Source organism: Hipposideros armiger, unplaced genomic scaffold, assembly GCF_001890085.2.
Source record: "Hipposideros armiger isolate ML-2016 unplaced genomic scaffold, ASM189008v1 scaffold_997, whole genome shotgun sequence".
In the NCBI taxonomy this organism is placed as follows: Eukaryota; Metazoa; Chordata; class Mammalia; order Chiroptera; family Hipposideridae; genus Hipposideros; species Hipposideros armiger.
The window spans coordinates 203,823-226,305 of NW_017732347.1; the positions used below are offsets into that span (position 1 = coordinate 203,823).

At 44.5% G+C, this 22,483-nt stretch overlaps 1 protein-coding gene across 2 annotated transcripts in view; it reads right to left on the minus strand.

Annotated features, from left to right (window-relative positions):
* The window catches only part of FBXO32 (F-box protein 32), a 41,462-nt gene that overhangs the window by 4,444 nt on the left and 14,535 nt on the right, over positions 1-22,483 (minus strand). Inside the window, exons 5-9 of one of the 2 annotated variants that reach the window (XM_019631391.1) lie at positions 15,685-15,778; positions 14,676-14,860; positions 8,890-9,072; positions 7,593-7,736; positions 3,336-7,121 (exon numbers count right to left, since the gene is read on the minus strand). In XM_019631391.1, coding sequence (XP_019486936.1) covers positions 7,032-7,121; positions 7,593-7,736; positions 8,890-9,072; positions 14,676-14,860; positions 15,685-15,778 — 696 coding nt within the window. In that variant the 3' untranslated portion in view covers positions 3,336-7,031. Of the gene's footprint in view, positions 1-3,335; positions 7,122-7,592; positions 7,737-8,889; positions 9,073-14,675; positions 14,861-15,684; positions 15,779-22,483 lie in introns of those variants that run through there. The other variant, XM_019631392.1, reaches the window with a different exon arrangement.

Here is a 22,483-nt window from a genome sequence, read left to right on the forward strand (position 1 = left end):
CTTAGCTGTGGAGGGCAGTGTCACTGGCCCTCATATGTGGGATCCGAACCGGGGCCCTCTGGCATCCCAAGCGAGTTCTTAACCATCACGCCACTCGGCCGGCCCAAGGGGCTTGTTTTTTAAAGGGACTTTAGCCTGTTCAATGTGAGTCGATCAAACAGTAAAAGAAGGAGCTCTTATTTTGTATGGAAATTTACTAGACTTGTAAAAATTTCGTTGAGTTTAAAAGAAACTTTCATGAAAACGGGGTCTCTACGTTTGTTACTCTACCAACCACCAATAATTATTAACCAAGAAACTATGCACATAAACTTATGCTGATTCTTATTCTAGTTGAAGTTAAGTATGTGGTTATAAGTGAGACTTTCAAAAGCATTTTATGAATATGTGTGGGTTCATTAATTTATTCAGCTCTGGCATTGTGATGGGTACTATGACACAGCCACAAATAAAACTATTGTACAACGTTATGGGAGATGAGATTTATTCAGTTGGAGGAGGCTTCAGCGAGCAGGTGGCCCTAACAAGCAATACATGCTTACCAGGCAGAGGGGCAGGAGGAACAGCATTCTAGGTAGGAGGAACAGCCTGAGCAAAGGATGCATGGGATATTTATGGAATGGTGACATTTTCTGATCCTGGTAGAAATTTAAAAAAAAGATCTCTCACAAACCTTTTATGTTATTTTCTGATGAAGAGTTAATGGCAGGATCAGGGTATGTTGCAGAGAGAATGTATGGAGTAAGTCAATCACTCACAAGTAAGTCACCTGAGCAAATCCCACCCTACTGGCAATGCAGTGCAATTCCTAACCCGATTTGCAGACTCCTGTTGCTCAGGGAATCGTAATCGCTAACGTTTATTGAACTCATATTATATGCCTAGCTCCAAGCACTTTACAGGTATTTATTAGTTCACTTAACCCTCACTAAAGAAATCAATTTATTATCACCATCTTGGAGTCGGACATTGAGACAGAGAGGAGTTACTAAGGCGACAAAGGCCACACTGCCGGTAAGTGGCAGGACCATACTCTGCACCTTGCACAGCCGGTTCCTCTTTCTGGAATGCTCATGGCCTTATTCCTCTGAGGCCAGCTCCTTCTCAGCTTTCAGGTTCCAGCTTAAACGCCCCTTTCTCAGAGAGGCCCCCTGCTCGGCCTGTCTGAAGCCGGCCCCCCTTGTTATTCTGCACCTCAGCCCTTTTATTCCCTTCATAGCACTTATTACAAATTAAAGTTTTTTTCCTACTTTTTTGGTCAAATTAAAGGTTTTTTTCCTACTTCTTTTGTCTTTCCACTAGAATCTAAATTCCATTAAGGCAGGGACCTTACCTGTCTTGTTGACCATCCTATCCTAGTACCTTGCACAGAGTCTAGCATATAGTAGTTAGTCAATAAATGCCTGTTGATGAATTAATTGATATTGACTTCCAAGTTTATTATTCCCTAATCATTGTCCTATCCAGATAGTAAGTGGAAATCTCACATGTAAGCATAATGCTGTATTATTGACACAGGTTGGTACTCAGCAGCAAGCATCTTTTTCTATGTATTCCTAGAAATTTTACAACAATGATCAGTTTCTGGGAGAAGGAATGTAAGCCTCGCTAGGCAAAAGATAAACAAACTCAGTATGATAAAAAGCCAACTTGAATTGACACACACAAAAAATGTACCAGTGTTATGTTGTTGGAAAAAACATTTATTGCAATTCAGTGTCAAAAATTTTTTACAAAAATATGCACCGTCTGGTACAAACAACTATAAAAAAAATCAGTTCATCATGCAAGAAAAGTGTGCAAATAATTTATACAGGAGGACTCAGCTCACACAATATTAAATAAACACCTTTGCATGTAATTGGTCTAACCTTATACTTTTAGTTACAATGTTCAACCCCCCCATAGCATTTTTCATTCAAAAGGTAAAGCCTCTAAGCTTTGGACATGGACTTGAATGTACACCCCCTTTAGCCAGGGTGATTGGCACTTGGTAAAATAAAGATGGCACCAAGTGTAGAGTACCGCTTAGAGCCTTCTGTTTAACAGACTGGTGTATATCGTTAATTAAACAAATATTTCTATACTCAAAGACAGAAAAAGTCATGTTCAAACTCCAGAAGTAATATTGTAGCAGATGGAGTTTCAAGAAGTTCAGGGTTTTGGAGCAGCCATTCATTTTTGGCCAAATGGAGCAGGGCCTAAGTTTTGAGGGATTTTTCAAGAAGCTTTGTTTGCTGAGTGAGTTCAAGGACACTTGGAAAAATATCCAGCATACAAAGTCATGGATCTTGTGGTCCCTTGCTCCTTGCTGCCTCGTGGAATAATCCCCCTTTACTTTGTTTAGTAAAGATGAAATTAGCAGAGAGTGAACTTCCACTGGGATAGAAGCTCACGGGATGGTATCCACAACAGGTACCGGAGGACAGGGAAATGGAGAGGTTGGATTAAATGTACCTCTTAGTCTAAGGGAGAGGAAATACCTGCTTCGTAATCATCAGAACCCCAGTTTCTAGTAAGTAAGCCGGTTGTTCAGCCATTACCTATCTTAAGGGCCACCTTTGTAATTAAAATGTAAGTACCCAGGGAAAAATGAATTTCTCAAAGCATGCTGCTTACTTTATGGCGCTCACTAGGTTGCACTCACTAGAATGCTACACTCACAACAGAGTCAGAAGTCTGTGAAAAACGTTAGGTGGCTCCTTAACTTTTCCAGAACGAATCAGGGACTTAGCATGTTTGGGAAGATTAACGGCCAGATGCCTAACACTAGACCTTCCACAGCGAAGGGTCTTGAGAAGAATCAGGTCGGTTGCCACCTGTCTCCAGCCACACCAAAAGATGCTGGGGAAGGGGGCACAAAAATCAAGACCTCAGAAACCCCCAAGTTCACACTCAGGCCCACCATTGAGTAGCAGGTGGGCTGAGGCATGTCCCCTGAATACTCTGGACCTCCTGTGTCACCTTGAGAGGCAAGAGAGAGTGCCAGACTTCACCATCCCATCCTCCCTTCCAGCACTAAAGTCTGGGGTTAGAGTCTCCTTCTCTTGGAAAACCACAGAGGGTTTATTTTCCTTAACAAAACAGAGAAGAAAGCATCTACAGAAAACACTGAGTTGAAAGGAATTACAATTTTGTTTGTTGAAGACATCAAGAGCCCAAGATATATCAGACTCAAGTGTCTGCATTTGCCTAGAGGTTCAGGGTGTTTCTAAGGTCTTTTTAAACACGAATAGGATTTTAGGCCAGCATCCAGTCAGAAGGGATGGTTCACAGACTCAGATAGTTGGAAACAGATTAAAAAAAACCAACAACAAAAAAAAACACAACAGATGTCAACATAGAAACTGATATAGTTTAGTTAGAAAAAAATTCACACATAAAATTACAGTTAAAAAAATTCACACATAAAATAGTGTTTGCCATCGCAAGACATTATTTTTCCCTACAGCCTGGCAGAAAAATATAAACTCAGGTGCATATCTTATGATAAACATTGTATTGAACGCTAAAGATGATAAACTGTTGAACATGTCTTGAAATGATTGACCTTTTTGTAAATCACACCACTTGCTTAGACAAATGAAATTCCAAACTCTTTCTCTTCTCCCACATAAAAACAAGAGGAACACGGAGCCTCTGCTAATAGCAAGTTCATCATGAAAAACAGTTTTTGAATCCACAAAAATGGGAACTGAAACAATAATGCAATATGCACTCATTGGCTTATTTCACCATCACCAAATAAAGCCTGCTCTTGTGTTCAGTTTTGCGGTGGAAATCCAGCTCATCTAAAATATCTCCTTCAACCCACTTCTATATAAAATTGATCATCACTAAAATGTCACCACGCAAGTGACACCCTGGGGATGTTTTTACCTGTAGTTTCTGCCACTCATCCTGCCACGTGACTGATCCATCTGTTCAAAATAACAGCCTTGAGGAAGAATACTATCTAGCTTAAAATGTCATAGGACTTTTTTCTGGCTCTTGCTCTAAAGTGAGTATTCCTAAGCTTCGTTCGCATAGTCCCTCTCCTCAAAGGCTGTGCTTTATTCTCAAGAAATTCTAGGCTCAATGCTCAGAAACCTTTTGAGTTGGGCCAAATTTTATAACCTCCCTATGGATTGGTTCCCATTGCCCTGGACAAAACTCTTTCCTTTTCTGAAAGCCGAAATTACTTCATATTGGATATCAGTTTCAAATTCTACGTCACAAGGTTGGGGTGGGGGGTAGGTCAGCACAACAGAGAGAGTAGAGCATTCTATCTCTCCCGGCAATTTCCATCATCGCGTCCCTTCTGGCTTTTAGACTAGCAGTTCTGAGACAGGGATTCTCTGCTTTTTGATTTTTAGGTCAGGTTATCCTGGGAGGATTTGACAATAGAAATTGTATAGATTATTAATGCCCAGGGAACAAGATTTTTCTTTTTAACCTCACTTCACTTACACAGGAGGCTCTGGCCACGCTTCACAGCTGCCACGTGGCCCCAACACAGATGCCCCGTGCCCGCGGCGCTCATGCCCACGGCGCGCACACGAACCTCAGCACCACAGATACGCCATTTCTCTTCCCTTCCCTCTCCCGCTGCACCTGCCATTTCCTTTCTTACTCTCCTCTTCCAGTGGAAGACAACCACAAAAGTCGGCTTCTTTTTTTCTCTCCTTAAACATGTCCCTCGACTCTGTCACGCACCACCTCCAATAACACCAAAGGAGGTGGGCGAGCCCAGAGGCACCATCTAGGTAAACGTTTCAGAAAACCATCACTCTGTCACTTATGGTCGGGGTCATCTTGCACCGAGGCGTCTAGCCGCGTGGGGCATCATGCGCCATCACGAGCATGGCAGACAGTCCAAAGGAGACTGGTTCGCCAGCTTTGTGCTGACAGCCCAGAGCAGGCAACGCTTCTGGGACTGCAAGCCCGAAGGGGCCCAGGGGCTTCCACCTCCTTGGTCAGCATGAAGGGGCAGAGATCGTGAGCTGGTGGGAAGAACGTGGAAGGCCTTGAATAAACCTCAAATGATCAGAGTCAAAGGTTCCAGAGCTCTCACAGCAACGACAGACCCAGCTCCACCCCTGACATCTTTAAGGAAGCAGAGACATTTGAGAGAGCCTGTCTGACTTATGGAAGAACTAGGTTTTTCATCCTCAGTGTGACCTTGACACGCCTCTCAGTATTACAATGGCTTGTGGCCCTCCAAAGCTCAACCTGACCCAACAAGATTTTATTGGTTAATCTTTAATTTTTCTCATTAGGGAGACTTTAAATTCAATTTAATTTTTTCTTCTTGGAGGGTGGTAATGGAAAAATATTGAGAAACCCTAAGATAGGCACAGACACTACAAGGTGAGGAGCACCGACTAGCTGGCGTCTCTTCCAAATGCAGGTACTCGGGTTGCGTGTTGAGGGACGGGCATGGAGAGGCCCTGCATTGCTAGCTGGTCCCTGGGCATGTTTCCGTACACGTGGAACTATCTTTGCCCTCTTCAGATCACCCCAAGTTCAACCCCTCAGGATTCACTGTTCTTCAACATGAATGTGAACCAACTTCCTATCTCTGCTTCACTTATTTGCCTAGGTACATGCAGGGCGATCATTTTATTTACAAAAAAAAAAAAAAGGCAAAGCAAATACAATGGCGAAAATATGTACATTGTTGTAGAAAAGCAAAGTTCTATAAAAAGTAAAAAACAAACACTCCCCACCCCCTCCCAGGAACATTTGACAATAAACTCACTACAGCCTGAGATTTCCTTCCTTCCACGTAGTTAGTTACCTGCTGATAATTTCCTGGCAAGATGCCCCATGGGGTATGAAGCAAGTTTAGGATGAGCTCACAGCACCTCTGTTCCCTGTCTGGCGGGAACTCCAGGCTTTATTTTATCATCCCTGTAAGAAGCCCTAGCCCAGGTGGACTCCGTTTTGTTGTGGGATGGAAAGAAAAGAAAGCTCCCCAGCTCATCACCCGCCAAGAGGAACGGCAGCTGGTAAAACGTTTCACTGATACGTCAATCCTGTGTTACAAGACTTTATCAGCACTCTGGCTCCAACCAGTCCACAGAGATACACTTATGCTTAATCTGGGAAGATACCGCAGGAAGCAGACAAGCCAAGAGATTAAACAGGAATAAGAAAGTCTTCACAGCTACAGGGTGACTGGCTCTATCTTTTCTGTGGCAGCACTAACTCTAGGACTGGTTTTAATTGGCCTTATGCTGCCCTGGATGAGCTACGACACGAAAGGAAAAAAGGCCTGCGTGTTTTGTGGTGGTTCTAGGAAAGCGGCAACTCCAAGGAGTGCCCCATTTGCCTACAAAGGAACATAATGAGGATTGCTTCCAAGCTCCCTTCCCATTTTAAATCACTTTTTTTTATATGATGAAAAAAAACAAGAAACACAGACATTGCCTACTGGACAACGCACTTTGTCAGAGAGATCACTGTATGTTTTGCGAGGTAGACTATTGTGTGACATCTTCGTAAGATAAGGCCCTATGCCCACGCGGCTTTAAGATGGGTGGTACTTCTCGCCTTTTTAAAACAAACCCCAAATCAAACCCAAAAGCCCAGGGAATTCTCATCCGTAGCTTTTCTTCTTTTTTTTTCTTTTCTTCTTTTAAACAAATTTTCACGTTGTAAACAAAAGCATGTTCTACCTTGTACTTGAGCTTTGCCCTTCGCTTCCACGTCTCTGGGAAACTATACAGGATATCAGTGAACATCAAGAGAATTCCATTTTCACTGATGAAACAGGACTCCTGCCCTTACAGTCTTGCTGGCAAATTGTTAGGAACAAAGGTTTATTTACAGTAGTTCCACTTTTCCATACCAATTCTAACGAGAAGTCCATATTCTTAAATTCCCAGCCAGCGACTGCATCTCTCCCCTCCAACGTCCTCTCCACGACTTATCTCAGAAGCTTCGAGCCAATGTTTAAAATGTACACTATTTACACATGAAGTGTCCAACTCTGGATTCCCAACCAATCAGCAGGGGAACCCTTCCGAAGTGTTGTCATGTGCTGGGATTCAGAACTTGAACAAGTTGATAAAGTCCTGGGGTGAAAGTGAAATGGAGCAGCTCTCTGGGTTATTGGCTGTGCACGGGTGGTCAGTGCCCTGGAGAGGAACAGAATGGTCAGGTCTGAGCTCTCAGAAGCATCTTGTTGGCTTGGAGCACCGTTAGCCATTGCCCAACCTCAAAGCAACATTCCTCTGCCAAGAATGCCATAAGGTCTGGAAAAACTAAAAAGCTGTGAGTGCATGCGTGTGTGTGTGTGTGTGTGTGTGTGTGTGCGCGCGCGCGCGCGCGCACACACACACACACACACACTTGTACACAAAGAGATGGGAGAATTTGGGGATGGGTGGGTTACAGGAAAAACAAAACAAAACATAAGGGGCGGGAGTGTTGGTGAAGGAAATTAAGGTCTTTGAAAGTTTCTCTCCCCAGGGGCAGAACTGGTTTTCCCTTCACCGTCAGCTAGAGGCTGCAATAGTATAGAAAGGGATTTGGCGTTGTAATCCTGGCACTGTTGGCTCTTAGGGGCTGGGCTAGGGCTCTGTGGCAGCCATTTCTGAGACACGTACCTTCCAGGAAAGAATGTGACAGTGTTTGCAAAGCTGTAGGGTATCTCCATACTGCTCTTTCCGTGGGTAACATCGCACAAGTTTAAAATACATCTTCTTCCAATCCAGCTGTCCTTTGTCTGACAGAATTAATCGCTTGCGGATCTAAATATCAAAAGTTCATTGCAGGAGAGTTACTCAAGAAGAGGGTTTGTGGTTTTCTGGTTCTGCAAAGTTCGGCTCCCACCCTTTCCCCCTTTTCCCATCTCTACCCTGTAATAGCTAGGCAAAAAATAGCCAAGATAGAATGACGTATCTCCTGAGCTCTACCCAGTTGAAACAGTAACTTTTAACCAGTCTTTAAAAGTAATGGGTGGTGGGCCGGCCAAGTGGCTCAGTTGGTTAAGAGCTCACTCAGGAGTGTGAGCCTTGAGCAACAGCAGTTCGATGCCCAGCCTGAGCTGAGCTGAGCTGCCAACAGGTGGCAGGATGGCTCAGCTAAAAAAAAAAAAGTAACAGGTGGTTGGTGAGCTCTATTGAACTGCATTTGGATGGTCCTTTAAAGTTTAGGTGATATCAAGCAAACAACTTCAATCTTTTCCTTGCTATAGACTTGCGCGATTATTTCCAGGGAGATGCTTGGCACAGTGGCTCTCTTTTCTGTTTAAATAGTAGAGGCATGATGAACAGAATTTGTTCAACTCACAGTTCTATATAAAGAAGTTAGGGAAAAAAAAAAAGATCTGAGGCTGTGTGAGGAGGCGAAAGAGGCCTGGGGCTGGTGTCGGAAGGCCCACATTCAGATTCAAGGCCAGTTTCCTCACCTGGAGAAGCCACTTCACTAATTTGGAGATGTCACTTAGCCATTTGTGGCCTCAGACGCTCCATCTCTTTCAAGTGGGCATCATGATATGTGATACCCTTCATGATACCCTTCCCTGGGTCATTAAGATAAAATGAAATACTATCTGTAAAAGTACTTGAGCTATAAAATATCATAAAAGTATAAATTACTTTGTTATAGAAAAGAAGGACTGGTGCCAATCTGTGAATTTTTTTTTTTTTTAGAAAGTTGTAAAATGTGAATAGGTTAAGAATGTAAGTTTCTTCCCCCCCCCACATCAAAACCATCTTTTAAAAAAAAAACACCTCACACACATTATTTAGAAATTCCTGGGACGGTTGTTTTCCAGTCAAACCAGGAAGCCCTGGAGAGTGGGCACCCACACTTCAAGCTTGAGAAGGGTGCCAAGGAAGCTCGAGGGTGAGGGGACAGAGAAGGGTGACAAGGAAGGAGTGCCCACCAGGCCCCACCGACCTGCCGCTCGGAGAAGTGGTACTGGCACAGCCTCTTCCACAGCAGTCGGTCCTCGCTGAGCACGTGTAGGTTGGGGGCCACCTGGCCCAGGCTGACCAGGTCGCGCCCGTCACTCAGCCTCTGCATGATGTTCAGTTGTAGGCACAAAGGCAGGTCGGTGAAGGTGAGGCCTTTGAAGGCAGGCTGCGGGGAGAAGGGTTATGTTACTTCGCGGGCCACGCCTTCCCAGGCTGCATCTGTCCCCTTGCCCTCCATCCTCAAGCTGGTTTATTGATCAGATATCAAAAGCAGTCAGTCATTCGCTCTGTCCCACGTGCAGAAACAGGACCCGTGGCTGAGATCACAAAGATCAGCCTGGAACGGCTGTCGCTGAACAGTGCCAGAGGGATTTTCCTGTTTCACAAAGCTTTATACTTTGACTCTTAAAGATTCTCCCAGCGGCACATGTTGGATTCTTGTGCTTCACTCAGTTCACTCAGTTCCAAGACTCGCTGCCTTCTGGAAGGGCTCACTGCCCTGAACAGAGCACCCCTGCCTGCCACCCCAGCCTTGTATCTCGCTGTCCCCTAATGACCGCTGACCTCTCCAAGCAGGTTTGCTCACCAGCACCCAAACACACTGCCCACAAGCCCCCTCCCCCAGTCCTGTCTGCTTGTCCAAATGTTACTCTTCCTTAGAGCCAGTCAAACCCACTTCCTCTGAAAGGCTCTTTCTGCTTTTGTGACTCCCTCAGGCCTTTGCATCTCCCTAGAATTCCTATGCTCTCTTTCAGATACCTTTTGCAGCAAGCCCTTGGCCCTTTTGTTATGTGATGCAACCCTTTTCCAAAAAAAAAAAAAGCTGGAATGGAACATTTCTGTTAGGATGCAAGCTCCAAGGAGGCAGGAATTTGGGTCTTTTGTCATTGCTGTGTCCTCAGCGTCTAGAAGAGTGCCTAGCACATAGTAGGCACTCGGTAAATACTTGTGGAATGAATAAAACCCAAATCATTAAATAGGTCAACAACAGAAAGACCCTGCACTGATGTGTGTGTGTGCACCTGAGTGCTTGCATGCGTGCGCACATGTATGCGCACTTTGAAAATGGCTGGTCCAGAACCCTTTGGCCTAAATGCCACCACGTGCTCAAGTCAAACTGAGGGCACCATGGGGCATTTTGAAAACTGTTCGTCTGTGGATAATACATTGGTAATGAACCATGAACTTCTCCAGAAGCCTATTCCACTGTATCCCTGAACTTATATGTAAGCCCTTTATTGCTTACATTTTGATGAGCTCATGTTACTCCCCCAGACCTCGATCCTTGAAGCTAGGGTCTAGTTTCAAATCCCTTGCAGACTTAGCCCAGCACAAAAAACCTTATTTGACAGCCTACTATGGGCTGGCACTGGAGGTGCTGCCGCAAGGGGCTCATTAGGCTAGTGAGAGACCCAGAAACATAAGCCAATAATTACAGAACAATCCATTAAATGCTATCAAGGAGGCATGCGTAAATGCTCTGGGAACGGTCTGGACACGGGAGGTCCTCACTAGTATTTGCTGATAAGTCCTGAACAGCAGCTAGAGGCTGCCACCTGGATAAGAAGTCAGCACAAATCACCTGAGACTGTGGTTCCTTGTCCTCCCCTTGATTCCTGGGTGAGCTCTTGAGTTTGCACTACTGACATTTTTCGCTCAGTGTTCTGCCACCTCTGGGGGCGGGGTGTGTCGCAGGGAAAAAAAATTACAGTATGAAGAACCCTTCCTTAGCTCAGGGGAAAATATCCTGGGAATGGGTGTCTTGTTCCCTCCTCAAATTTTTAGGGAACTAGACTGTATGAGACACATCCAAGCCAGGACACACAGGATTCCTGGGGGACACACAGTCTTAGTCATTCCATCCTGTGTCCCCTGCAAAGCAGGACAGGCACGGAGAGGGGAGGTGGGCAGTGGCAGGGGGCCTTGGGAAGATGGACTATGGAGAGGAATGGGAGGTGGCATGGGTGGGATCTCAGGGACCCTTGGGAAGACTGGATCGCAGTTTCCCCGTGTCCAAGATGAACTGGTTTAGAAGATTCTGAAGAAACCTTCCAGCTCCAGCAATCTCTGATTTGGAGCAGTTTCAGCCCCCTAACTCATCAGAAGTGCCCATGACTTGGCAATTTTTATCGTGCAGGCTGCTGGGTTGAACTTTTCATTGTTTGCAAAATTCAGGACTTTGTGGGCTGCAGAAGGCTCCAGACCTATTTGTCATTTATCATCTGCTGCTGATCATATGAGCTCATAAAACTGCCATGAGATTTTCTTTTTGTTCCCAGCACTTCAAAGCATCTACTTTTTTGGTGAAAACTCCCAGGCCAATTATTATATGAACTCCTATAAAGTCCACTTGGCAGAGTTCACGCTTGAATTTTCAAACCTGAACTTTTCCAAAATCCTTGCCCAGACCCCATGCCAAGCCCTTAACTCCTGATAAATGGTTAACTGCTTGCGTGCTTTCTTCTCTTTTTACATAAACATGGAAGAGAAAAATAAGAAGTCATCTTGCTCCTGCAACCAAGCATTTGGATAAAATCCTTTATGTCTGCTCTGCCCCCACGGGCTTCAGAACCCTGCCTGGCTCACAGCACACTGTGAGTCTATTAAATGTTCCTTCCTACACACCAGTTCTCTTCTTCCCCCCCCCCCCTTCATCCTTTATTATGTTAATTATTTTACCAATAAAAATTGGCTCCACAGAATTAGGTATGAAATTTTGAAGGAAAGCAAGATTATGTGTTGGGAAGACACTGATAGAAGTTTGGCAACTAGAAAGCCATTATTGAAATGTTACCTTAACATTTTCGTGTAATAACATACTTTTCTTTGGTCCAACCTGTTATAAAGTAAGCTTGAAAATACAGTCCAGACTGAAGTAATTAAGTCCGCCCCCACGACACGATCTTTCTTTCCTTTGGAGAGTGTGAAAAGCTCTTTCGAGCTCTGTGGGTCCCCTGCTCTGAGCCAAGGAGGGTTGGGACGGAGGGCATGAGGGAGGAGAGAGCACTGAGTGAAGCACAGCTCTGCAGACAGGCCTGGGTTCAATCCCCGTGCTATCACTTACTGGTGGTGAGGCCTAGGCCAGGTTTCTCCTAACTACGCTGTCTGACTTTCTGCATTTATAAAATGAGGAAAAGCATATCTTCTAGTGTGTTTGGGAGGAATGGATGAGCTAATGCATGGAAGTCCTTAGCACAATGCCCAATAAAGATTAGCTATTATAATGACTCCTACTTAGAATTCTTCACTCGATGAATCAATTAATATATGTAAAGGACTTAGAAGACTGTCTGCCAGAGTGAGCCCTTAATAATAATAATAATAATAGCTGATGCATTTACAATACTTACGACATGTCAGGCACAGTTCCAAGTGCTTTCTATGTATTAACTTATTAAATCTTACACCAGGGCTGTGAGATGTGCATTATTTTCCAAATGAGGAAAGTGAGACATGAGGAGGTTGAATAGCTTGCCCCAAATCGACAGTTGGTAAATTTTCATCATCGTCCATGATACAGGCAATGCTTTCCACTTGTATTCCTCTGAACTTTGAACAAGTACTTCAGGCAGCTGGTGGGAGGCGTCGTCCCTTCAATCAGTCATTCATTCAACTAAAATGTATTGACTGCCTTCTGCTCTGAGCCAGGTAGAGAGAACAGAGCAGGGAGCAAGATGGCAACGTCCTTTCTTTGTGGAGTTGATAAAGCCAGCGGATGGAGACAGGAAAGTGAATACACGTCTGAGATATTTTTAGAGGGCAATAACTGCTCTGAAGAAGGTGAGATGACAGTGGCTTCAACAGATTGGGTGGACAGGGGAGGCAGCAAGCTTAAAAGGCCCAAGGTAGGACCAAGCATAGAGTGTGCAGAGAATAGCTTGCCTTGGCTCGAGTGGTGTGAGCGGAAGGGAGAGTGAGATGAATCTCAGAGTTTAATTGGTCCTGCATGGGATTTCATTAGATTTAAAAGGTTTGCAAAAAGCTGGATCACTGAATAAATAGTTGGAAGAAAGCTGGATTGAAAAAAAAGTTTGGAAACCACTGATGTGAAGAAAGCGTTGCCATTTTAGGAATAAGGAGCCCAGGGTTCTGGCCTCAGCTCTGGCCCTAATTGCTGTGCAACTTGGGGAAAGTTACAGGGCTTCTCTGGTCCCACCCCATGAAGAGTAATAGCAACTGTAATGGCTACCTCCCAAGAGTATGTGTGGATCAAGTAAGGGGGGCTCTGGGGAAGTAAGCTCATAGAAGTGGGCGGATGTTGCCAAGGGGGCTCCTATGAGGTGGAAGAGGGAACAGAGGCCAGCTCTGGGCAAATGTGATCATCCAAATGGGTGTCCCAAAGTTGCTGGAGGGAAGATGCCCTTGGGACAAATGGGACTTGCTCATTTATATCACTGGCTGGGTAATTCTCTACTGGGCTTAGAAAAAACAGTAAGTATTAAGTCCAGGTGATAGAGAATGCCAGGAATCACATAGAAGGTATAAGTGGGTTTTCTGTGAGAGACAAGCTGGAAATTTGGGTCTCAAATTCACATTGTCAGGCCATGCCTACACTTGAGAGACGGGAATGGGATAAATTATTAAAATAAATCTGGTAGATGTTCATAAGAAATACTCATATTCTCTTATAATAATCAAATAACTGAGATAGCTTTTGAAAGATTACCTGGGCTTGTGCTCTGCATCATGTATGCATGTATGCGTGTGTGCGTGTGTGTGCATGTGTGTGTGTGTATGTGTGTGTGTTGTAGCCTAAGTGAGTTTAAGGAAGTCACACAACTCTGAAGCTTCTAATTCTTCCCTCTGTGTCAGAGTTTAAGAAACTAAGGCACAGAGAGGCTATTCATAGTAAAGTCAAGGACGCTGCATTTTGAAGCCTCCATATAGTAAAATAATTATTTAAAAGGGGGTCGAAGAGGTTTTTTCATGTTACTTTCTTGAGAGGTGGGGCAGACCCCAACTTTATCAGGTTGGGTCCCGGAACCACTTAAAACTGCAGTGGTCCGTGATTAGATAAGCGCGCCAAGTGCGACATGAGCTGCCGAAGTGGATCTGTCCGTTACTGAGCCTTTCCACCAGCGTCGTCCTCAGGTTTTTGTGAACCTTGGTCCTCCTGGTGATTATTAAGAGGATAAAAGCTGAGGACCAAGTTATGTTTTAAAAGCTAAAATGAACTACTGATAGTAGTTAAGCTGGTAATATAGGACTTTTTTTTTTTTTTTTGGTCTGGCTTTGAGTTAGAATCGCTCGTCTTTTCTCACATGTATGTTCACAGTCTTTAATCAAAGGCTTCCATGGTCATAACTACTGATACTTGGAACTAGAATTTTAAAAGGTTGGTCCCAGTTCTCCAAGCCACTGCCATCTCAGCTCTACTGTATTCAAGGCAGCATCCTAAAGCTGTAAACAACATATGCCTTCCGAGGAAGTGGGCAAAGAGGAGAGATCTCCAAATGGCACTCAAGATTTCAGCAGTAGAGCCAACATCTTCCCCAAAGCGGAGTTTCTGGTTCTCCCACCACGTTTCCATTGGCTGTCATTTTTGCCATACTTTGATCCCGTTTTGCCACGTTCTCCTTCCCAGTCTCCCTTTATCAGGAAGTCCCCCAGCCTCTCCATCAGCACCCAGTATAAAGCATCAGAACAGAACGGTCCAGGCTCTTCCATCATCAGACTAGAGATAAAGCCCTGGCAAGGCCGCCCGGCATCTCGGCAAAGGGACCGACTGAAGCCTTTCCTGCTAGGAGGGAGCTGCGCGTTCCTGCTTACCCTGGTAATCTGGATGTTGTTCAGCTGTTGCTGCCAGTGTAGAATCGTCTCCATTCGGTATACCCACATGTTAATATTCCCGACCAGTACACACTTGCCAACTCTTTGGACCAACGTACATAAGGACGTGTAGAGGGTCTGGAGTAGCTCCCTTATGAGTCTAATGTTTTGCTGGTCTTCAAGGACTTGAGTGGGGAGGAAAAAAAAGAAATAATAGTTATGCGACTGAACACTATATTTTATAAGTGGGCCTCTGCTTCTCTATTCTGCTCATGTTACCTGGGTCCTGCCTCTGAGGATATGGTTTCCTTTCTGGCTGGTGTGTCTTCTCCACTTGGCTAAGCTTCTGCACTCCAGGGTACCAGGTAGAGTTTCCATTATCTAGGTCCCTCTTTGTTCTGCTCTCCCTGGCTTTCTACAAAGACTCTTTCTCTCTTCATTGTTACACCAGGGCCAATGGCTCACCTGACCGAAAGCAGTTTCTTTTTACCCTGCAGTGTTGTCCTTTTTCGGTGGTCAGTGGTAAGAGCATGGGACGGGAGTCAGGAGCGTGGGTTCTAATCCCGGAGGGAGGACTCTTTGTATGATTGGGGACAGATCACTCTTTCTTGCGGGCCTCAGTTTCCCCATATATACAATGAGTCGGTTGAACCAGAGACCCAGTCTATGAATTTATTCTGCCTTGTACACAGCTCAATCTTCTAGGAATTTGGAATCCAGAGGCTCAGCTAGGACATGTGCTTACACTGAGAAGCTTGAGAGGCTTTTAGCAGGACAAATGAATTATCCCAATAAAAAGGACAGGAGGGTGATGGTTTCACCCTTTGTCACGGGCATGAGTTGTACCTCTTTCCGAACTGGAATCTGGCCCTTTTAAAATGCATCTGGAGTTATTCATTTCTACCCACTCACACTCCCTTAAATCTAACGACATGTCCACTCTCTTAGAAAATCCATCTGCCTGTTCCCTTGCCTATAAAAAGGGGTGAGAGAGTGAAAGAGAGCTCACCTTTCAGTACCACTTTTTCCAAAATGTTCATGAAGTTCTTTTGGGCAATGCCACTCAGGGATGTGAGCTGTGACTTTGCTATCAGTTCCAACAGCTGTGGGTAAAAATAGAAGTTGCCAGGCTTAGAATACAGAGATATTTTTCTTCTCTAATCTTCGCTTTTGGGTCACATGACACGTAGATACAGACTGACGACGGGGAGGGATGAATGGCAGGCAGGGTCACACGCAATAAAAAGCAGATGCTCAAAGTGAAAGACAAATGGGGGGGGTAATTCAAAACCCAGGAATCAGGCTGAATATTTCATTGCTTTTTTCTTTTAAATATAAAGAGTTTGGCTTCAGCCAGGTCTAATACATTCTACTTGTCCTACTTCGGCATGTGAAGTTGACGTATGCCGAAGGGAACAAAACCTCCTGTGACCTGTGAATGTTTGAGTGTCATGTAATCAGTCCCAGCGGGAATTCTTCTACCCCCCACTTGAACTTCTTCCCCCGCTGGCACTGGCTGCTCTCAAGGCACCTGAAGCTCATGTTCAGTATCAACGTGCACTTTCCAAGGAAGTGGCGTGTCTTACTCAGATATCCCCTGCTTATGCAGCGTTCAATAAAAATGTCTATTAATTAGATTCTTGCACTTAACTTTCTGTAGAAAGGGGCCAGATCACTGGAATAGAGAAAAATTCAGGATGTACAGTATATATGCGTATTTCTACTTAGAGGCTAGGATCCTAGGTTTAGGTTCAAGTCTTGGTTTGACCACTTATTAGCTCGGTGACTGTAAAACTTAGAGCCCCCAAGATTGTCGAGTGCTTTGAATGAGGGCATGCTCATACAGCCTTTAGCACAGTGGCTGGCAAAAATTAGGTGGAAAATAGAGGTGGGTGTGTTCACGGAAGAAGTATGTTCCCTTCCCACCACCCCCATCATCGCCAAAGAAGAAGAAATCAATACAATAACTTTAAGTTGGTGCATCCTTAGTCCAATCTTTCTTCCCTTCCATAGTAAAATTCTTCTCAGATATGGCAAGATTTTTAAAAAAATTCAAAGAGTCTATTGTTGAAAATGAAACGTTAAACTGAAGGGAGTCTTAGAGATTATGTAGTCCAACCCATTTAACAGATGAGCCAAGTGAGGCTTGAGAGACTAAACCTCACCAACTGCTCCAAAAGCAGTGAGAGGGCTCAGCAGAGTCCTTCTCAACACAGTTCACATTTTCACGGAGTTACCAAATAAAAGAAGTTGATGTGAAAATAAAAATAGTTAATTTTACCAGAACCCACCAGACCCCCCCCCAAGTGAAATTCACTAGCCTTAGATTTAAAAAGTAAACTAGACTTAGGAAACCAAGACCCCTGTTCGAGCTTGAATCTCTGCTCCTAGGAAACTTTCCAAGGGAGTTTCATCTCCTGGCCCGGTCCCTGCCCAGCTTTTCTGCAGGTTCATAAACACTGTGCTGGGTGCTGGAATCAAGGCTGAGGGAAGTGGCAAAGTAATGTTCTAAAAACTGGGCTGCACAGGAGAACTGAAACCTTTAGATCAAAGCTCCAAGCAATTCAAAGAACTTCTGCTTCCAAGGCGTTTGTTTAAAAATTTTGTCCCTGTGGAGCCTCTTAGGAGCCTGTCAAGCCGCGTGCAGACTTTTAATTTCCTGAGCATAATTTTTCTTGAAGTTAAAAAAGAAACCAAAAAACCCCAAACCTTTTCCTGCCTGGCTTATATGTCGCTCACACATGCAGGCAGAGATGTCGTCATCTGACTGGGAGAAGGCAGCGAGAAATGGCTGAGGCTGATTTGTTAAGATTAGTACTGGTGATTCAAGGCTGGAAGTCAGGAACTAACCAAGTGGCCACTAAGAGAGGCAAGAACTCAAAACGTCAGTAGAGGCCATGTCCGTGGGTGGTGACCACACTGGGTGCCCTCTGCCTGTCTGGTTCCGCTCTTTCACCAACCAGCATGTGACAGTCAAAAGAGGAGCGAAAAATGGCACCAAGGGACTGGCCGAACCTTTCGTTTATCTCCCTGACCAACAAGAGTCAGACAGCCACGCCAATGGTCTATTAATACCCTGAGCCTCACATGACCAGCACAAAGCAAGATGAAAGAAAACAAAGCCTTGCATCGCTCTTAGGAGGGCAGTTGGCTGTGCACTGTGACTCATCATGGGGTGGGAGGTGGGTCAAGGGGGTGGGTAGAGTTAGTTCGGCTTGAAATCCATCCAAAACCCAGATTCCATGTGACTACCGTCTCATGAGGGCGTCCGTTGTAATCTTGTCTAAAAATGCACCAATCACAAGGACAAGAACTCTCTCAGAGCGATGACTATGCATTTGAGGGAAAAGAAAAAACCCTTTGGTCTGACCCAGATGATCTCTGACGAAGGAGGAGCAGCGCAGCAGCAAAAATGTGTCAACTGACAGCCGGATGACATGTTAACTACCCCGCGTTTCATCCTATCTCAAGAGAAAGCCCCCCTCTTTCACCTCCATGCAGCTGTGGGGCCAGGAGCAAGAACCTGCAATAGGAAGAGACCTGGATTCTCTAGCTGGGTGACCTTTACAACTGTTATTCACTTAGCAAGTATAGGCCATTCTGTCCTAGTGTTGTGGTTGGAGACATGGATAGGAGGATGAGACACGTGAGCCTAGACTCCTAGAGTTCACTGTCTAGTATAAGTTATTTAACCTCTTGGAACCCATTACTTTATTTCTAAAATGGAAATAAAAAGACTACTTACATCACAGGGTTGTTATGAGAATTAAATTAGATAAATATGTAAAAACCCACTGTAAAAACCAAATACAAGGCATTATTACTATAAGGTATTATTTTTTCCCCCTCCAAACTCTAATCTTTTAGTGAAGTTTAAAGTTGATATCAAGGGTTAGCAAACTTTTTTTTTTTTCTCTGTAAAGGGCCAGATAGTAAATATTTTAGTCTTTCTGGACCATATGGTTTGTGTTGCAAATACTCGATTCAGCAGCTGTAGTACAAAAACAGCTGCAGACAATATGTAAATGAATAGGTGTGGCTATGTTCCAATAAAACTTTATTTATAAAAACAGGTGGGGGGGCATATTTAGCCCTTGGGCCATAGTTTGCCAACTTCTGATGTAAACATCATCAAGTTCAAGAGTGAAGGCTGCAGAGCCAAACTGCCTGCCTCAGTTTCCCCATCTGCAAAATGTGCATAATAATAGTACCTATTTCAGAGTCGCTATGAAGATTAAATGTGTTCATAAAACACTCATAACAGTGCCTGACACCAAGAATATTCTCAATAAATTATTAGATTTTATCATAATACAGAGAATATTACTAGGTAAAAATACTGTGGGGGAGGCTGTAGTGAATTAGTAGGGTAAAATATAACTGGGTTAAAATCTTTTAGACTCCCTGTATTTCAAGTTTATGTATTATCAACCAAATGCTTAAACGCTTTCAAATTTTAATATTCCTTTCTGTCATTTTTATTATGCTGTGATACATTTAATAGCTATCTGTTGATACAAGTTAATGTTGATTCATTTTATGACTTCACATAGTTGCATCTACCATGAAGTCTTATTTTGCTAATAATAATGGGTGTTGATTACATGCCAGTAACTGTGCTAAGCACTTTACATGTGTGATCTTGTTTAATGTTCAAAGGCAACCTAACCCACTGGGGTAGGTTCTCCATTGGACAAAAGAGGCTACTCCAGCTCAGTGGAGTCAAGTAACTCACCTAAGACATAACAGCCGTAGTAAGTGGTGGAGCCAAGACTCGAGCTCAGGTGTGTTTAACAGAAAATATGTATTTAGATAGCTTCAGGGCTTCAGTTTGTCAAGGCCAATCAAATTTGCATCTAGGGCCAAACTTTGCTCTAAAAATAGTAGCAATACCATGTTTTATGTTCTGGGAAATAGAGTCTGGAAATTTTATATCAACATTACATTGTGACAGGCAATTAGCCTTTAACATTAAGGGAGAAATAATACCCAGAAGGTGTTAATAACACGTGTAGGATGAAGCAGTTGCTTTGGGTAAACCATTTGGGTCTACTTTCCACATCAGCATAACGCTACAGGCCTAGAACCAGTAGATAGTATTATGTGAAACTCGTGGTCAACAGGACAGAATGTATTCATTTTATTTCTGTGTCAAGAGAGCTGTGTGCCTCGGACAGCAGGATTGTATCTAGCAATTTATTTACCAAGATGGCTTAGCCAATTGGATTCTTCGCCCCTAGCCACAAGAGAAAAACAGAACAGAGGAAAATGTCTTGTTTGGAAATGGCTGTTTGTTTTCTGCTGGGTAAATTTTAGCCCAGGGGCCAGCAATTTGTGGCTGTGTTTAAAGGAGAGGCAGAAGGGTGAAGCTGGGGGGAGGAGGAGGATTCTATGGTGTCATCACCCTGTGGGCAGTCTGGGTATCTGGCATGATTTGCAGTGACTAGTGGTACAGTAACAGGAATGGTTCTGGGCTACCGGAGGAAGGGATGGTGGTCACGGCAGGAAGAAACCACATCCTGCCCCTCAGCTCTGGCCCCTGCTTGTTTTGGACACATTGAGTAGGAGAGAAATCTAGTTGCAGGCAACATCATAGAGCAAACATCAGAGCGGATATCCACCACAGCTGGAAGTGATGTGTGGAAGACGAACGGGCAGAGGAGAGAGTGCCCTCCTATCTCACTTTACCCACAGAAAAAAGTGGGTTTCGTAGCGTTTCTTCCCTTTCGTTCACCTTTAACAAATAAATCAGCTCATGTCACTTCTCTGCTTGAAACCCTCCAATGGCTTCCCTTTGTACTTCAAAAAAAAATCCAAACTCCTGGCCATGCCCGGCCAGGCCCACCCTGACCTGATCCGTGCTCCTCCTCCAGCCTCGTTCTGCGCAGCACTCCCTTCCCCTGCTCATCCTGCTCTGGCCACACAGCCCGCCTTTGGTTCCGTGAACAGGCTCAGCTCATCCCATCTCCCCACCGTTGCCCCTGCCAGGCCGTCACATGCTCGCTCCACCCCATCCCTCAGGTCTCAGTTCAGATGTCACCTGCTCAGAGAGACCTTCCCTGGCCATCCTATAGGGAAACCTCTCAGTCGCCATCTTTGTCTTACCACGGTTTCGTTGTTCTTAATTGTTCCATTTATACATAGCTGAAATGATCTTGTTTTCTTACTTGCTGGTTCTCTAATTGGGATATGAACTTCAAGACAGCGGGGGTGGTTTTGTTTATCCCTCTACCCCAACCTGGCACATGGTAGATGCACAATCAAGATTTGCTTTTTAATATACTTGTCTTTTAGAATCAAGAAGGAGTGCCATATAGCTGGAAGGGACCTGGGAAACAGTATACTCAAATTCCTCCTGCTATAGATGAGGAGGCTCACGATGGTCAAATGATACAATCCAGGTCAATGGTCTGAATTGTCAGGTATTCATATGGGGTCTGGTCCCAGACTGATGCCTTGGGAGGAAATTACTTATAATGCAAACTTATTGCAAACACCGTCCAGGAGGGCAAGCAGCTGAGACATAGAGGGACACTAAAAAATTGGGGCTTTGGAAGCATCACCAAAAGACAGCAGCTGCCCTACCTGTTATAGTTTGAGGCAAAACCACACCGAGGTTAACCATGAGGCTGTTGCCCAAGTGTACTCTGTCTTGCATAGACTACTAAGAACATAATTTACACCGAAATGCCTCCATCTCCTAAGACAGTGTGCTCTGCAGTTTGCAATACATGTCTCTGATTGGAAAACATGCCACAGGATTATCAAAGGTAGGAAAGAAGCTTCTGGAAACCCTGCCATTTTTCACACGCTCAGGACCCAAGCTGGGTGCCCATAGGAAGATTATGTCTTTTGCAATAAACCCTTAGTTACATCAGGCAGTGCCTCTGCCTGCACCGAGTGCTGTATACTTCCAAGACCCTTATTTATTCAATGAATAACACAGATTAAAAACCTGGAAAGTTTTGTCCTGACTTTGAGCTTGAACACTGACAGGTTGGAAGAGGGAACATTTCAGCTACATTAATAATCTTCAGGCACGTCAAGATTGGGTAAATATTATTTGCAAGTGAGACATCTCTCTAACTGAGGGTGTTAAAATCCTAAGAAGGAGGGCCAAGTTTACACAGATTAATTGTGTTCTCAGCCAAGAGAAGCCTGCCTCTCTGTCTTCCATCTAGCCCAGATATTTTTGAACTCACAGTGGCGCCCTACTCCCTGTTGCATCAATCTGAGGCAGCTCTGTTTGACTCAATGATCCTGCTTAAATTAGGCCCCCCATCAACTCCAGCACCCTTCACCCTATGATTCTACGAGGCTGGATGTCACATGGTCCTCAGCCCCTGTCCTACCATCACTCCTCTTCACTTCCGTTCTTTCCTGTCTCCAGGTTTCTCCTCATGCCATTTGCCCCTGCAAAGCCTCTCATCTGCCTTTCCACCTCGCCAATTCCTGGATATGGAAGGAGACACTCAGGCTTTACCTCTTCCAAGAAGCTACCTCCAGTGCTCCTTTCTCCATCCTCTGCACAGGACTAAACTCAATTTTCTGCTTCAGTAGTTGAACCTTGTTCCCCCAAAGTAGCCAGAGGTTCCTGACAAGCAGGGGTTGGCTCTTACATGATTCTCAAGTGGCTATGGCAACACTAAGTGGATGGTGTGGGCTTAATCCAGAAATACCTGTTTAGGGGTTTGAAAGCATTCACCCCAAGCAATTTGCTATATATAAGGGACCCTGCAGGAGGATGCTGTCACCTGCTTGCCATTGGAAGGCTCTTCCTTTAGTGGACTTGAGGGGTCTTCAAATCC